The sequence below is a fragment of the Leuresthes tenuis genome, unplaced genomic scaffold (assembly GCF_036924035.1).
Source record: "Leuresthes tenuis unplaced genomic scaffold, fLeuTen1.0.hap1 SCAF_5, whole genome shotgun sequence".
Lineage (NCBI taxonomy): Eukaryota > Metazoa > Chordata > Actinopteri > Atheriniformes > Atherinopsidae > Leuresthes > Leuresthes tenuis.
Window position 1 is genome coordinate 11,836,701 of NW_027325359.1, and position 17,896 is coordinate 11,854,596.

At 41.7% G+C, this 17,896-nt stretch overlaps 2 protein-coding genes across 2 annotated transcripts; both read right to left on the reverse strand.

Annotated features, from left to right (window-relative positions):
* Window positions 1-46: 46 nt before the first annotated feature.
* On the reverse strand, window positions 47-4,620 carry gnb5a (guanine nucleotide binding protein (G protein), beta 5a). The gene is made up of 11 exons (XM_072386021.1): window positions 4,384-4,620; window positions 3,752-3,888; window positions 3,579-3,620; window positions 2,840-2,916; window positions 2,623-2,755; window positions 2,116-2,259; window positions 1,940-2,031; window positions 1,741-1,789; window positions 1,515-1,611; window positions 1,191-1,357; window positions 47-1,079 (listed from the first exon to the last, which is right to left on the reverse strand). The coding sequence occupies exons 1-11, from the start codon at window positions 4,517-4,519 to the stop codon at window positions 1,068-1,070; spliced, it is 1,086 nt and encodes a 361-aa protein (XP_072242122.1). The 5' UTR covers window positions 4,520-4,620; the 3' UTR covers window positions 47-1,067.
* A 1,682-nt stretch (window positions 4,621-6,302) lies between these two features.
* On the reverse strand, window positions 6,303-17,726 carry myo5c (myosin VC). The gene is made up of 40 exons (XM_072386022.1): window positions 17,611-17,726; window positions 17,177-17,287; window positions 16,917-17,088; window positions 16,664-16,808; window positions 16,431-16,587; window positions 16,115-16,258; window positions 15,932-16,013; window positions 15,604-15,711; window positions 15,422-15,528; window positions 15,081-15,346; window positions 14,915-14,996; window positions 14,670-14,810; window positions 14,445-14,567; window positions 14,199-14,282; window positions 13,939-14,073; window positions 13,734-13,831; window positions 13,543-13,629; window positions 13,337-13,448; window positions 13,033-13,244; window positions 12,771-12,936; window positions 12,535-12,681; window positions 12,295-12,459; window positions 12,111-12,204; window positions 11,403-11,466; window positions 11,055-11,329; window positions 10,903-10,966; window positions 10,742-10,822; window positions 10,474-10,654; window positions 10,299-10,392; window positions 10,135-10,198; window positions 9,877-10,045; window positions 9,701-9,785; window positions 9,504-9,602; window positions 9,203-9,357; window positions 8,081-8,170; window positions 7,810-7,960; window positions 7,425-7,710; window positions 7,181-7,355; window positions 7,008-7,088; window positions 6,303-6,910 (listed from the first exon to the last, which is right to left on the reverse strand). The coding sequence occupies exons 1-40, from the start codon at window positions 17,635-17,637 to the stop codon at window positions 6,758-6,760; spliced, it is 5,232 nt and encodes a 1,743-aa protein (XP_072242123.1). The 5' UTR covers window positions 17,638-17,726; the 3' UTR covers window positions 6,303-6,757.
* Between the last annotated feature and the right edge of the window lie 170 nt (window positions 17,727-17,896).

Consider the following 17,896-nt stretch of genomic DNA (forward strand, 5'->3'; position numbering starts at 1 on the left):
GCTCAGTAATTTCGCAAAATAAGACCAAGAATATGTGAGACCGTGGTGATATTCAAAACTCAATTTATTATGTTTGTAATATTTTTGATTAACAATCCCTTGTATATCTGTACACTAAACTACAATAAAATTATTACAGAGAATATGAAATTACAGTCATGGACAGCTGCATGGGAAAGAGTACATTCTGATACTTTTCTATGTGTGACTATTTAGACTGCTAGTGGTGGACCATAAATTCAGGTGTTTCTAGAGACTGAATGTGCACAATGAGTACAAGTCGAGGCGGCTTCGACAGCTGGGAGCAAACATGAGTAAAATAAACCATGTTTTATGATTGCTGAGGTGAAATATCGACAGCATAAAGGTTAGTCTGTAAGTGGGCTTTCTATGCCTTAGTATAATATTGCCATGTGAGTTAAGAATTCAAAAGTATTTTTTGTGTGTATGGGACATGTAACCTTTTTTTCCAACCACCTTTGATAAACTTCAAATTGGTAAGCCAGTGCTCCCTCCGATCCAACATTTATTTCAAACTGGCTTCAGACTGACTAATAATTTCTACAAGCCACTCCAGCCACCTTTACCATCAGCCCTACAGAGTCATCATCAGTCAGATTTATTTGGTTTTGCTCCTCTGACTGTATTCTCCATCATCACTTTTGAAAAAGAAACAACTAAATATATAAATATTGTCCTTTAAGTGGGCGCAATACAATACATCACTTTATTGTGGCACTTCTACCCTAGGCCAATGCAAGTCACTACCACTGATATTTTCTGCAATATACTTTTTACATCATAAATTGTAACCACAAGTACTTCTGTGCACTTTTCTTTCAGTCATACTGTAAAACAAGCGTGCCGTTAGGTTTAATTACTCTTGCAAATATGTAGATCTACCCTGACCAGGAGACTGGACTATATACAATGCTATTGATATGCCCCATGTACAACCAGGACTGAGTCGTCTCTCTGCCTATTTCTGTGATTGTACTCTAGCAAACCGAAACATCAGTGTGCCTTCAGTAGGTCTGTCTACTAATAAATCCTTTGTGTCCTGATGATTAGGCCCAGATCTGGAAGGAAGAAAGGAAGGAAAGAAAGATAGAAAGGAAATACATATCACTAAAAGATTACTGAGGTTTGCAAAGTTGTCAGCTCAGACAATTACAGCAAATATCTCATACCCGAAGAGTGTGGTCCCAGGACCCTGTGCAGAAGGCCGTTCCATCAGGGGAAACGCGCAGTGTGCTGACACGGTTCTCATGTCCAAACAAAATAGAGACTCGTGTTCCTTTGAGAACATCCCAAACATTTATGGTGTAGTCATTGTAGCCACCAAACAGTAGCCGACCTGGGGTAAAAAAAAAAAAGATGTATATAAAATTGTTTTACAGCATTTTCTAAAAAACAATATACTTTACAAATATTATAAGCTCCAGAATAGATGAAACTCTGTTAACCTTAGTATTCCAAATAATAATGATGAGAAAATTATATATATATTGTACCACTGAGGGAGAAATCAACACTGGAGACCCCAAATATGATGCTCTCTTTGGAATAAATAGCCACTTCTCTGTCTGCCCTTAAGTCGTACAGGCGGCACTGGAATAAAAGCGAGTGATTTTTAAGATTTAATTTAAATACATTTGAACATGATTCAAGCAGCACAATGTATTGCAATGCTATGAAACAATTTAAGAAGGTATAATTAAATGATATCTGCATACGTACTGTAGCATCATCTGAGCCGGATGCAAAAGCATCTCCACTGGGATAGTATCTATAGAAAAGTAAACATACAACGTTATGAGCAAATATAATCCGTTCTCCTATAGACGCTCTTGCTTTGAGCAACTCCCCTTAGACAATAAAAAAAATTAATAAAAAACGTAATTTTACATTTAGATAAGAAGGAAGAACAGTGACTTACCGCACGCTATTAATGTCTGACTCGTGAGTTTCAAAGGACTGAATACATTGCCCTGAGCGCATGTCCCACACATTAGCCTTCTTATCGCAGCCCTGTCACGACAATAAAGCAAAATGTGACAACATATTCAAATTTTACATAAGCTGTGAGGAAAACTACCGTGGGAGTGACTTCACCCCTGAAACAAAGGTGTTTCCGGTCTCAGATGGGGCCAGATCCAGACAGAGTACATCTGCTGCATGTCCATGGAAACTCTGTAACAGCTGCCCACTCTCAACATCCCATAACGCACACGTTCCATCCCCGCTGGATGTCAGGATCTATAACCAGAGAAGACAAGTGGGAGAGAGAGTGATGACTGTTTTCAACTTTTAAGGAGCTTTAATACATTTAACATGTGGCTATAAATGGCTCATCTTTGCTGCGTGAAACATCATGTGACCGACACGTCAAACCAGGAGCGATGCTGTGGTAAATTATTAACAGAGTGAGAAAGCTCTTGCCAGAGGAGTATGGAAAGCAGTGATTTCTGATGAATAGTAACTGATAAGAAAAGCTATTCAGTTGTGTTCTGAGTAAAACGCATTGAGAAAAAATGTTCTCACGTAGTACACCCCTGGACATCGTAACTTGTGGACACTTAAAGGTTGATATGTGAAAATCTGTGTGCTTGATACTCTCACCTGCATGTCTGAGTTGGTAAAGCTGCAGGCGGACAGATAATTTGTGTGCATGGCCACTGACTTCTTCTTCGCAGCCAAATTTTCGTTCTTGTCCAGGGAAAGAGGATACACTGAGCATTTGTTGTCCAGGCCGCTGTGACAGAAAATGAACCAGACTTACAAGAAAATAACAAGATCACACACAGATTTTGAGCAGCATGGGAAGTAATCTACTCACCCACAGGCTACAGCACAGCCAGAGGGAGCATAGGCGCAGGCCATCACCCAGGTGCAAGGCATTGTCACAGCATGCTCCTAATAAACATCAAAACACAAAGCAGCATGAGCCTCAGCACCACAGAGAGAATTCATTAGTCATCATTAAAACGAACAGGAAGCTTTGGGATGATGGCTGTAGGACATATTACATTTTTTTCTAAATAGATTGATAAAAACTTAGAAATTATTTTTTTCGGGACAATAATGAGGACGGTCTTCAGTTGTCGAATCTGGAGTTCAAAGGCCCTCAGCGTCCTCTGCCATGATTTCAATATATGTTCGTGTAGAGTGTGAAATCCCCAATTCTACATATGGCTGAAACAGTAGGAAAATAGGGCAGAAACATGAAAGCCAAAGGGAAAAAAGCCGTGGAAAATGAATGTTGGCTCATGGATTTGTTGTGGTCATATTTAGGTTCTAATTCCTTTGTCTTTATTTTAAGCTGTTTATGGCAGTTGATAGTTGTTGGGGTTTTTTTTGTAATTGTTTTGTACATCTCTGTGGTGGTTAGACTGACTAACATGAATTTCAAACAGATTATCTGAACCAAGGCCCCAGAGAATAAAGGGGGCCTGTGCTGGATTCTTCTCTAGTAAAATAGACACATGCCTTGATAAATGTAAATATCTATCTCAGGTTTTCTCGATGGCTTTCTTGTCTTGATAAAAAAAATCTTGATACGGAAATAAAGGAATTACCTTGTTGGTGGTGAAAGCATCCCACACAATCACTTTTCCATCCTGTATCCAGAGATTAAACAGTTAGAGAATACAAAATACATTCATCCATCAACACAATGACTTTACAGGGAACTGAAAAAAACAAGGAAGTCAAAGCCTTAAAAGCTTAGCAGGAGCATAAAGTTTGTGACCTGTGAGGAGCTGACGATTCTCCTCTTGTCTTTACACCAGTCCATGCACAGAACTTTGTTTCCGTGTCCTTTCAGAGTTCTCCGAGTCTTCATGACAAACTGACCCAGCCCATCCACCTTCTCTGCCACCTGATGCACTGCACACATGCACATGATACAATACATTAATGCTTCTCCTGCACACCCTTGATTCATATTTCTGGTAGCAATAATGAAGTAAGTAATAAAGTAATAGAGTAAGCCACTGCAAAATCAAATCAATCTTTGCTTAATGAGCTCTCAAACAGAATAAATCATAAACACCTGCAATAAAAAAAAGCCTTTGGACATTTTTATCATACGTTCCTGTGTAATGCTAAGGCATTGTATACTTGATCAAGACCACTACAGAGAATAAATTGGGATGGAAGCACTGGGCTACAAAATGGGGAAGCAAACAAACAGCCTGTTCCACATCCGTAACATCCGGCCATTCAGATCAATAATCTGTGTCGAAATTTTCCAATCCTTCTATCACTGCAATACCTGACTAAAAAAAAACCGCGAAGTTATAACGAGACATTTGTTGAAATTTGTCCCGCGATGGTGTGAAAGCAGGGGTGAATCAAGGCCTCTCCATTTTCAGCACTCACGCTCGACATCGTGCAGTTTCGCTCTTTCCTCTTCCAGCTTCGACTTCAGCGTGTCCGACTCCGTTTTGAGATGGGCCAGTGTCTCGTTCAGCTGTACCTCCTGTGTCGCCATTTCAGGGATTAGAGGGGCTCTCATATATTTCCTTTGTGCAGGAAGCGATCGGCGGCGGAAAGGCTTACAGCGGAACTAACAGCTGATGCTGCTGTCATGACGTCAGAGGGAGAAGATGCTCCTTCAGCTTCCAGGGTGGGAGGGTGGGGGATGATCCTGTATCCTGGTGATGCTGCTCACAGGCTGCATCCTCAGCAGCGCCTGCCTTCACTGCTCTACAGATGAATAATGTCATTGAGGGACAAAATTTTACCAGAGGTGTCCAGCATCACGAGGAGATGATTTTGGGCAAAAAAATATTTAATTTTAAGAGGGTGACGATATATATTCAACATCGTTTGTTTCAAAAATTAAGAGGACAGATGTTGGAATTTTCACACATAATGAAATGAGGACATTTTCAAAGTAAGCTGATGGGGAAACAAGCAACTAAATGGGTTTATATTTAATGAACACGTGAGATTCAATGTATGCTGTTTGAAGTTTATTTTTGCTATTCAGTATTGATACTTACATGTCCACATTTTTCCTTTAGTACTTGATTTCTATTTTCAGCATTATTGTGCATCACAATCATGATGCACAATTTATTGTGCTCCGTCCTCTCTGAATCATATCACTAATTTCTGGGCAAGCAATCTGTCAGGTAGCAGCATACAGCCTTAAAGCTTGTCTCATTTCTATTTAACATGGTACAGAGCCCCTCTGTTGAAAGATTTCCCTGTGGCTCTACACAGGTTTTATTAGAAGCCAACCGGTTAATATGTACAAAAAACAAATATCTCAAATATCTTAGATGTGCTTCAATCCATTATTCAGATTTCAGGTATCAGCTCAAACAGGAACTGGACCAGCACAGTACAAATCCTGTCTTTTAATATGATCTCGAGTTGTGAATGGGGCTGCACAGTGGTGTGGTGGTTAGCACGGTCGCTTCACAGCAAGAAGGTCACTCGTTCAAATCCCAGCTGGGGCCTTTGGATGTTTACATGTTCTCCCCATGCACGCGTAGTTTCTCTCCAGGTACTCCAGCTTCCTGCCCCCTTCGTTGAAAAACATACATGTTAAGTTAATTGGGGACTCTAAATTGACCCTAGGAGTGAGTGTGAGTGTGCACGGTTTGTCTCTGTGGCCCTGTGATGGACTGGCGACCTGTCCAGGGTGCACCCTGCATCTCACCCAATGACAGCTGGGATAGGCTCCCGCAGCCCCATGACCTGGTAGTAGATTGTGCGGGCATAGAAAATGGATGAATGGAGTTATGTATGACAAAACTTGATTATCCAAAAGCACAAGCTGTATGCTCCAGCTGTTGGTTTTATGTAAGCCCTAATAGTGATCTGCCAAGATCACTAAGATCATAACATGAGGTGTTCTGTATGTCTTGTAAGATATACCATACTTATATACTGACTACATATACCTACATATACCTTTTAGTATAATCACCTTAAAAAATCTGCACGTCATTAAAGAAACTACATGTAAAATCTTTAATTCAACGTGACATTATACGCTTCAGTGTCAGTGTGTCCCGACAGTCTCATCCTGTGTTGACATGACATCAGAACTGAAAAAGTGACAGATTTTAAGGAGAGAAGTCTTTATGAAACTCCTACAGCAGTTGTAACATGATTGTAAAGACACCCCGTACTGTCTATGGTTAGTTAAGTAATTCTGCATCTCATTGCAAACTCAGATGTGTAGAATTTAAAACAATTGATATATCACCTCGTAATTTAGTCTTACTAAATATATTTCAGCATGACAAAGCAGCTTTGAAATCACATATATACAATAGATCCTAATGTTTAAAAATAATATTTAGTTCTGAAACTAACAATATTCACAGTAGTTTAATAATTTTTTCTTCAGTGACCAAATCAGTGAAAATTTAGCCAACATGACACTTAAAACAGAAGAAAGCTTCTCAAAAGTCAAAACTAGAGCTTGAAAACATAAGCAAATCATTAACATAGCTGCAAAATTACTGTTCAAAACTAATAAATTGATTTGAATTTGAAATTAAATTTACAAAATACTAGAAAGAATAAAATATCAACCTATATAATTTGGATTTTGGTGAGAATATTGCTCTGGGAAGACTTGTGCTCAGTTGTTTGTCATCATTTCTCTGGTCCTGCATTTCAAATATGTGCTGTACATTTCCTATTGAAAGTGTTCCATATAGAGTACGGTGTGAGTAAAGGCCACTGGAGTATTAGTCAGGCATGAGAAGTGAAAGGTCAAAGGCCTGTGGTGTCAGATCCTGGTTAGGAAGTCCAGATAGAGGCTGCTCGGGACCTGCAGCAGCTCCAGAGCCTGTGAGGACGGGCAGAAAGGAAACGTCACCTGGAAACGATAATCTGTATCCAGCATCAGCTGCGTGGACCCTTCATGATCTTGAAGTAATGACTGCAACGAAGGAGAATTTTAATCAGGTGTAAATATGGCAGACTTTTCATCAGAAGGGGCTCATCACATTCATATCCGAACAAACAGTGACGCTCACCTGAACTTTGCGGACAAATGCTGAGGTCACTCTTTTCTCAAAGTCATCTATAGGTGTGTAGGAATTCAAGATCTTGACAATCTACAAATTCAAATTTGAGGTTTGTTTTTGGTGTAAAACACAAGCTTCTTAACCTCCAAAGCATGTAGATCATACATCACTGAATAAAGTACCTGAACAGGGTTGAGTTCAGGGCATTTGTCAATGATCTCTTTGGCGTCGTCATCAGTGGATTTATTGACTTGCAGTAGCCAGGCAGCCTGAGTCAGCGGCCTCAGAGTGTCAATAGCATGAGAGCTTTGAAGTTCCTTCTCCTTCAGCCACTCCTCCAGATAACTGATGTTGCATCTAAAAGAGCAGAGCAGCTATAAAACTGAACCTTTTCTTGTCTTTTATTCAGATGTCACAAACACAAACCTGATCTGCATTCCTTTCCTGCAGGAGCACATGTCTTTGCGGAGCATGATGTGGTTGAGGGTGATGGCACCCACGATAAAAAACAGTTGCTTGATGGCTTGTTTGATGAGGCCCTGGTCCATGCCATGGTGGCTCATGTTGGAATGGAAGACAGAGAGCAGCTCCAGGATGGAGGAGATGGTGTATGCCTCTGCGTCCTCATAAGTACTGTTGGAACGCTTCCTGAGGCCCGTTGGCTTCATGCTAGAAATCCCCTGTAAACTCTCATGCTCCAGCATACCAGGTACTGTCAATGAAAACACGGAAGCACACGTTAGCTTGCTCACAAAAGTTAACCCTGGTTAGAATCAGCACGTGTTTTTTTTTTATAAGTTTTGTAAAATACCAATGGTGGGAGTAAGAGTTTTCTGCATGACTGTGATGAACTGATGGTAAATTTGTATGGCCAGGTCACTGAGAATCTGTCTGTGTTCGGACAAATCAAAGTTCTGCAGGCAGTTCTTTTTCTGACGAGGGGTACTTTGTTTCAGGAACTCCTAATGGAAGCAGGATACAAAAAATAAGCACCATTAGCTGTATGTGACATTAATGACAGATATATATAAAAATATATAAAAAAAACCTGACAGTGGAGTCCCAGGTGAGTAAATTCTTACCTCTTCCCCACTGTACTGCTTCAGACAGTTGAGCAGCTGGTATGTGTTTGAGAGCCAGAAGGACAACAACTCCAAGTCTTTGTGGTGACCCTAAAACAGAAACATGTCAACAGGGCTCAAATTCAAACAGAAAAGGCACTTGAATATCTTCTTTATAATACAACAAAATGCTTTCAGTGAAAATGTTTTCAGTGACCACAGCCCGTTCTGGAGCCCATGTAACGATTTCCACCCTAAAATCATGACGTTTTTAAGGCATGTGTCATCTCCTCCACCATAGATGAATTTTCCAACTTGCTCCATATGACGACAGCTGAGCATTTCTGCTCTGAATGTGCTCAGCACCGCTCTCAGCCTCATTAAAGGTGAAGTTTGACAGCTCAAATGTTCTACATAGATTGTTTGGATGAACTGGCACCAACCAATCATAATTACTAGCTGGGTGGGGTTCTAGCAAGTTATAAAAGTTGTTTAAATGGCAGAGATAAAATGTTCTGCTTATGACTGCGATAGCATGAAACCAGACTCTGTGAGCTTTAATGTCTCAACCAAAGATGTTAAACTGCAGCAGAAGTGGACTCAGCTTATGTGAAATACACCTCTGCTGCAGAGTCCCATCAAAAAGTACCAGAGAGGACACGGGTCTACAGTCTTCGTTTTTCCAGAAGCTGTTTCACAAATTTGACGCAGACGCAGTTCTACGCATTAACATGAGAGGCACTGCGACTATGAGCACGCATGTCCAATAAAGCCATTTATTTTCATGTGCTTTCTCTCAAGATCTCAGTGCAGTTAACCCGCAGCCGGTTGAGTTTCAGTGCTGCAGCCGCCACTGACCCTGAACAGCTGAACCCCAGGAGAGCGGTCCACCAAAAGTGACTGCCACGTTCACAATTTAACAACCCAACAGTATCAAAATAATAAGGGCTGCTAACTCTCACTTACTGAGGGGCCGAATGATAAGTTTTTCTATAAAGTAGACACCCACTGATTGTCCTGCCGAAATGCAAGAGGCTAAGTCGTGGGTGAGACTCGTTAGCATATTCATAGAGTCCCACTCACTGAATGAGGAAAAAGGGCGGAGAGTTTAATGTTGGCTAATACACTGAGAATGACCCTCACCACGATGACCTTTTTAACAGCACTGATGATCGCATTCATAAGGGACTTGAGTTTGGCTTCATCGTTCAGGTAGTCAGCATGGCGAACACACATGAAGAGGATGTAAGCTGGCAGGCTGGGGATCATGTTGACCACCACACCTTTTGGTTTCAGGTCTGTGAACAAATTGCAATGCATGTTAAGGAGAACTTGTCGTGTTTTTCCAATATAATACTTAAATTTGTTCACTGCAGCGCTCTGAGAATAAAAGTGATTGGTTTTAATGTGATCACGTTAAAAGAATAGTGGAGGAGAAGATTACCCAGAACGATGTTTTGAATGAGCCTGGCTTCGTCTTCTCTCCTGTACTCCAACATGCCGAGATATTCTTTAGGGATGGCAGAGGTAGAGTTTTGTTTTGCTGTGAGAGACAAGACAAGCAAAGAATATGGTGTAACTACAGTCATTTGACATTTCACACGCTTCTTTTTTTTATATATATAAGTTACTTAACACTACCTTTCTGTGATGTTTCAAGGCTCTTGATTTGGCGCTGGAGTTTCTTTATTAATCTGTCTTTCTGGTCAAGCAGCTCTTCAAAGTCCTGGGATAAAAGTGTTGTTTTACTGTCTGGTATTCTTATACTCACTTCTTATAATCATACAGTAACGCTTTACCCTTCACACACAACACACCATGTTCACAGCAGCTAACTGTGATGTCTCCTCTCTCAGTTTCCTCTTCACTTCCCCTTCCATCAGCTGTTGTCTCTTCAAGTGATCGTTCTCCTCTTCCAGGTCGTCTACTCTACATTCAAGCTCCTCCTTTGCCTCTTCCAGCTCTTTGGCTTTCTCCTCAAAATACCTAAAAAGCATGAATAATCAGGATAACTCAAAAATGCACATCCTTTCTTTGATCAAGAAACAGATTTACGAAGCAGAGGAGTGATTTACCTGCGCTGTGAGGTCTCTTCTGTAATCCTCCTCTGAAGAGTGTGAGTGATCTCCTGGTTTTTTTCTTGAGGATGACATGGGAAAATCCAACAGACGAACAATTAAAAATACTAAACTACAAAAGAACTTCACCGTGAGATTCTTGGACTGAAAAATAATAATACCTGCTAACTCTCTGCTCTGATCATTGACGTGGGCCTCGAGCTCTTGCTTTTGTCTCTGCAGCTCGGAAACCTGCAGTTTCAGCTCTGGTATAACCTGTTGGTCACATCAAACACCAATTTTTGAGTATCATCTATTCCAATGATGTGATGTGGAATAAAGAATCCAAAAACATACCGAGTTCTCACTGCTGAGCCGAGAAACTTCTTGACGAATGTCTTCATTGACATTGCTTTTCTCCTGGAACAGGTTTTGCAGCTTGCTGTTCTCATTTTGAAGGTGGTCCACTTTCAGTGTCAAGCCCTCCACTCGAGTCTCGTAGTTCTCCCTCTGCTCCCTCTGGTGGTTTTCCAGAATCCTGAAAACAAATGTGAAATCTGGATATCTCACCCAGGTACAAAGCACAAAATGGTTAACAGTAAAAATGTAAAAAAAAAAGTAAAACCTTGTAGCTTTCTGAAGGCCTTCAAAGGCTGCCAGCAAATCTTCCGGTTCAGAAATCTTCTCAGAGTCGTCTGGAGTTAGTCTTCAAAGAGAAGAAGAGTGTGAGATCAAATGCTAAAAGGACATGCAGTGAGAGATGGGAATACTTTAACAGTGGTTTACCCCAAAAGTACCTCCTCTTCAACAACACCACCAATAAGCTGTCGAGCAATCTCCTTCATTTTGGCTGCAGAAAAATATTCAGGGATCATTACCAAAATACTGTATCTATGTAAGGTGAGTTCTTTTTCTAATTGGAGGTATGAACTTTGTACCTCTTGCTTGTTCTGACTGTTGCTTCATCTTTCGGTCCACGTTATTCCTCTGATTTTGCAGGTTGTTCAGGTCTCTGCGCAGCTCTGGGATGGCCTTGACATGCTTGGTGAGCTGAATGACCTGTTCCTGCAGGTCAGAGTTCACCTGCGCCCCCTCCTCTACCTTCCTCTGCAGACTCACTCGCTCCTCTTTCAATCTCTTTATCTCTTCTTTAAGAGTTTCCACCTCAGTCTCGTGGTCCTTTCTCTGGATTTCAATGTTGTTCTCGGCAATCCTGCAAAGAAACAGCTCATCAACTGTCTGCATCTATCTGCTGAAGATGTACGTTGCGCATTTTAATGACTCACTTTCTAAGCCTTGCTTCACTCTCTTTCTCTTCCAGAAGATTCCTTCTTACTTGATCAAAGCTCTCTGTAAGATTTCAAGGCTGGTCACACATTTGCATGCAGTCAGTGTACTATACAGTGATGCTTAAAGGTTTGCGAATCCCTTCATATCTTCTATTTCTGCATGAGTACAACCAAAAAGATTGTCACATTTAAAGAGGCACTCATTTAAGTACTACAATTAAACAAAAAATATACACTTTGTCATTCATCTATTGAGGAAATTAATCCAATAAGACATGACAAAATGCGACTGACGAAATAACGAGAACCTCTGCTTTCAGTGACTGGTGAGACTCCCTTGTGCAGCAAAAACTGGGACTAGACTGTTTCTAGTCACTGCTGATTAGTCCTGCACATCAGCTCAGAAAGAATTTAGCCCACTTATCTGCACAGAACAGCTTAAACTCTGGGATTCTGGTGGGTTTCCTCACAGGAAGTCCTCACATCAGGTCCCTCTCCAACATATTTTTATAAACTTATGCCACTTGTACGTATGTAATAAAGGATAATTTTCCTAAACAAATAAATAATCAATTCTTGTCTTATTTGTTGGCTTGTTCTCAATTGATGATGCTTTAGGGCACATTTAAGCACAAATAAAGAAAACCCTACAGTGCTTAAAAACATCCAAGCACCACTGTATACAAGAGGCTTGACTCTTCTTACCTTTGGCCTCTCTGATGGAAGCCTCAAGCTTTTTCTCCAGGTTCTGCTTTTCAAGGTTAAGTGCTTCTATCTCCTTCTGAAGCTGCGCAATTGTCTAGAGTTACGATAAGATGTCAACTAAATTAATTCAAAGAAGGTTCAAATATAACCGAATCAAAGTTTAGGCATTAATTCAAAGACGGACCAAACTAGCGTCTTCCTTTGCTTTTCTCTCCCTTGCTTCCAGTGACGCTTTCAGGTTGGTTGATTTTTCCAGCTGCACCTCCAGGCCATGAAGTCTGTCCACGGTTTGAGAATGAGAGTTCACCAAACTGGTCAGTCTTTCCATCAATCCCCGATTCTCTTTGTTCTGCAAAGAGACACGGATTGAGTTATGTCATAAGAATAAAATCCACAGCTGAAATATCTCTGGAAGCATCATCACCTGCTCTTCGATCTTCTTCCTGAGCTGCTGCACCCTGTAGGAAAGCTGGACATTGATTACCAGCCGACGCATGGTTTGAAATCGGCGTCGTGCCAGCCACGCTCGAGCGTACTTCTGTAAAACCAGAGCTTTGTGCTCTTTCATCATCTGTGAGGTATATATATAAAAAAAACACATCAGTACTATGAAATAGGAAAATAGAAACAGGATGAATTAATGTGGCTTCAGTTACCAACCTTGCTGTACTGTTTACGTGCCATCCACCCGCGTATAAAAGCCTGGATGGTGATGGAGGCCAGACGGACTGCCTGGTAGATCTGTCTCATGCGGTAACCTCTCCAGTGTCTCTGGATCACCACTGCTCCCCAGCCCTGCTTTAGCGCTGCAGCAGTCACTGTTTTGCTGTAAGTTTAACAGACGTTTTCTAAGCTTTAGAATTTCATTTCAGAGGATGGTGCCCAACGAAACTGAACTGCACTGTAAGTGAATGGTTCTAACCGGACTGTCCTCTGTCCTCTTAGGTATTGTTGGAGCACAATGGCCGCCTCTCTCGTTCTCAGGTACTTCCTCCTCTGGCTCCACCCACGGACGTGTTTCTGGATGGTCACACAGGCTCCACGAAGTCGATCCAGACGCAGCTTCTCCAAATAAGCAACCTGACCGGCTCGGAAGAAGATCTTTGTGCGGCCAAACTTGTACTGGTTAGAGTCCTGGAGATGAAGACACGAGGCGAAGGGGCTGTATATAGATGCAGCGCCTGATAATGCTTATACAAAGAGGTGCTATATAAAACACACAGAACCTGAATCAGCCTCTGCAGCACATTTTTGCAGGTTTGTTTCTTGTCATTGAGGTCTGCCTCCAGGTGTGACATAAGGACACTGTATCGGCTGTAAAACTCAATGTATGTCCATCTGAAAACATAAACCATGTAAGCCAGGGTAGCAGAAACATTTGAGGATAACAGTCTTATAAGTTGGGTAACTATGTGCATACAAATAAAGTCACCTGGAGGGATAGCTTTGAGCACTGATGCGAATAGTTTCAAGGACGCCACAGGCTCGCAGCTGCTGCACTACTCTCCTGGAGTCGTATCTTTAAAATCCGAGCAAACACTCACTTAAACCAACAACAAACATTTGCAAATGCTTTGGTGGAATAGAGCTACTTATATGAATCAAAGATTTATGAGCACTCACTCAAAAGGGAGCTTTTCATCATTAGGCTTAATGCAGCGCACATAGTGAGGGGTGGTGGCGTTCAGCGTCTCCATCAGTAAAGAAAGCGAACTGCGGAACTGCAAGAGAACACGGTGCTCATGAGAAAAGACAGGAGACGCCAGCTCAGCCTTATTGTACGCACACCAAGTTCAAGCCACAGCAAGCAGAGAGTAAACATGTCCACCTTATCTCCCACAGAAGTCCTCAGCTGCTTATTGGCTGGTTTCATCGAAGGCCTGGCCGGCTTCACTTTGATGCCCTTACTGGTCGCCCTGCTTTGCTCCTCCTCCTCTTGGAAAAAGCTGGCCAGAAATGAAAACTGATAACAGACACAAATAGGAGAATTATGCTACGATGAGAAAAAAAAAAAACAATCTTGTGTGGAACAGCTTTCATAACAAAAATGTATTTATTTTTGGTCATAAAAACATTTAAATTGATCACCTTACTGGCTCTCATTGCATCCACCAGCTCTTCATAGAGAGCATCTCGATTCTTCTCAAGAAAACCTCTGCACTGATATTCCACCTGTTCAGGCAAAAAAAAAACAAAAAACAAGAGTTTAAATCGGACAGCAGACAGAGATCCAAAACTTGAATAGCTCTGGGGTAATAATAGGCCTAATTCTAAATGCAAGTGCTTGCAGTTTGGTAAGCTACATTATTTGGACACTGGCTCACTGGACTACACCTTGTCTGCAAAGTGTTGAATCACAAATGCCTCACTGGATAACCTGGGCTTCTCAAACAGAGGGCCGGCACCAAGGTAGTTAAACAGCTTCTGCAACCAGCTCTGGTCTGTGCCTTGAGGAAACTGTGAGGCAAAAATATATCCATATGTAGTAGGTCAGACAGCAACTCTTACACACAATCAAGGGAAAATGGATTTACTGAATCGAAAATGTGTAAATCGTACTAAACACTCTTCATCAAGCAAGTCAAGGATCCCCATCTTTGCCTCAATCAGGTCAATAACAGGCTGATTGTCATAGAAGTCAATCAGCGTCCATGGGATGTCCTCCTTCATGTACTCCTCCTGCTCCAGCTTGAACACATGCTGAAATGAAAGAGCACTTAAGAGGCGCAACAACACCCCCCTCAGAGCTGATCAAGAGGTGTGAGCAGACTAAAGCAGAGATTGTGGATGATGGTGCCGCATACCAAGTTAAACTGCTGCTGGAGCTTTTCGTTTGCATAGTTGATACAAAACTGTTCAAAGCTGTTGATGTCAAACGTTTCAAAGCTGAGGACAACAAACAACACGATCATGGAGAGAGACGGAGACAGACCAGCGGAGGAAACGGAGAAAGGGTCGTATTTGGGTTACCCGTAAATGTCCAGAACACCTATGAAAGCGTGCTGCTTTCCAGGAACCTGCAGTGCTGTGTTGATCTGGTTAATGATGCAGTCAAACAGATGGGCATAGATCTGCTTAGCCAAAACATCTCTGGCAGTTATCGCCCGCTCCTTGGACACTGACTTTACAAAAGTTTCAGCCACCAGAACAATCCTCCGATTACACAGCCATCGCTCCAGCCCCTTGGCGCTTACACCCAACAAATCACAGAAGACCTCCAGGTGATGATCGCCGGGCTGCAGGATATATCAATTTAGCTTTGCATTCAACTTAATTAGAAGACCTTTGCAGATCTATGACAAACTACTCACAGCAACTGATGATTTTTCATCTCCCAACTTTTTGAATTCGACATTCCCCAAATGAAGAATTGCTGCCAGGACTTGAAACACATCTGACTGAAAGTCCTTCTTCAACCCTGGAGAGTAAACGGAGTGAAGCTAACCCAAAAGTTGCATTAAAAGCAAGATGCAGTCTAACAGCGGGCCTTTACCCAGCAGCGCGAAGGTCCGTCGAGTCTCTTCCATGTCCTTCCTGTCATCTACACTTTCGATGGTTATGTCACCGCCCATGCAAGTGTACCTGAACTTATCTGCGCTCACTGCAAATGAACAAACATATTATTGCTCTGTGCACTTTCACACACCGTATAATACCACAAAGTAATGACTGAAGAAGTTTGGGGTTTTTTTTAAAGCTCATTTTGTCCTGTGTTTGATGCCAGTAACAGTTTAAAAAAGACACAGTTGGGACATCGGTATGTTTTTGCATCACATCATCTTTGATTGTAACTGATCAAACCTCTCAGTTCAAACACTCACACAGTCTCAGGTTCTTGAACTCCGGCGAGTCTGCACAGGAACACATTTGGTAGAATATGTGATAATTACGCTCGTTGTCGGACTAAAAAACAACAACAACAGAACAATAACAAAATCCTTAGTGTGGATGAAATACGACAAAACGAAACAGACACAAAAAGCATACTCCTCTCATATACTTACCTGGAAAACGACTCTGGATTTCTCTAACAGGTAGGTCCTCATGTTCGCTCCAATGATCCGGTACCTCCTGTCAAAGCTGATCTCTGTGTATTTTCCAAAGCGGCTGCTGTTGTCATTCCGGGTGGTTTTGGCGTTTCCTATTGCCTGAGAGACAATCAAAAGCCAGTTTCGTCAATTAACATGACAGCCCGTTCTGTAGTTTAGCATTGGGGCAGTTCTTGAGATGTCAACTCTTTAGTCAGACCGGATGAAAGGACAGCTGCACATTTCCTTGTAAATAAGGCTCTTTATCCAGGAACAAATATAGATATCATACCTCTGTTATTGGATTGGAAGCCAGCACTTTGTCTTCAACTCGAGTTTTACTTTCAGATTTGCTCACGACAGCAAAGTACCTCATAGCATACCGAGCGGAGACCGTTTTGCCGGCCCCAGATTCCCCACTGACAATGATGGACTGGTTCTTATGGTTTCTGAAAAAGAAAGAAAAAGACTGTGAGAACGCTCTAACTGCTCTTTAGCGTAGATTCTGTGTGAGGTTTTTACTACCTGGCCATCTGTTTGTAAGCCTCCTCTGCCACTGCAAATATATGAGGGTCCATGTCTCCCATGTTCTGGCCTGAGTAGGCATGAATGATTGCATCTCCATAGATATGAAGCTGTTTATAAGGATTTACAGCCACCAGAATGATACCTGAAAATGAGGAAACGGCACAGGCTGAGCCAAAAGCACAACCTGCCAGGAGCCCACGCCTCAGCACTCAAATATATATTTTGAGAAGATGAGAGTGGCCATGAGTACCACAGTAGGTATAGATGATCCTGGATTCGACGAATCGCACTTTGAGGTTGTGCAGAACTGCAGGCTCATGCAGGTAGCTGAGCGCTGTCAGGTCGTTCTCTCCCACCAAGATGTCTGGGTTTCGAAGAGGAGGGAGTTGCAGTTTAGATGGATCAACGGGGTAGTGGTAGTCCTGAAACAGGAGTCAGGTCTGCGGGTGATTCTCACGATAATAAATGCATTTCACGTACATGTTAAAGTTTTTGTTACGTTGTACTTACAGTTCCATCTTCCAGTACTAGCTCAAGAAGAGTTTCTGCAGAATTGAAGTCCCTTGTAATTTCGGCTGATTGCCACACATGTTCTGCATCTGGGATCCACACTCTGTTATACTGAGGGAGACCATTTTTAAGAGGGACATTTCAGTTGTCTAATCCATTCATATTATATTCGCTAAAGAGACAAATAACCTGAAATTAAAATGAGCGGGCTACGACTCATTCGTCGACCCTGTCGTATACCATTAAATCGCAATAGATCATTTAAAAAATGTCATGAATATAAAGTCTGGAAAATTCCATTCTGACGGATCCAACCTGGATGCATCCCTAAAACATGCCCAGGCTCTGAGAAAGTTTCCATATGTCTCTGTAAAATAATCGAAATAGCATGAAAACAACCTACTGACTTGTGAAAAAGTGAGCTTTTCCTTTACCTTCGTGTACAGCTCCAACAAAGCCATGTCTGTGCATTATTCTTGCCACTTCGACTAAAGGTATTTTGTTGTACACCTGCTGTTCTTTTGTGCTTTCCTAGTTACTGTCTGATCGTCTCAACTTCACAAAACTTCACAAAAACAAGTTTTACAAGCTCACATCACGCTTCCGGACAAAATGTCCATAATAATAGTCCAGCTGGAATAAGTCACAATTAAACACGCTTCAAAGAACATCTAAAAGGCTTTCGGACGTTGTATATTTTCTATTCATGCCTTCTAAATA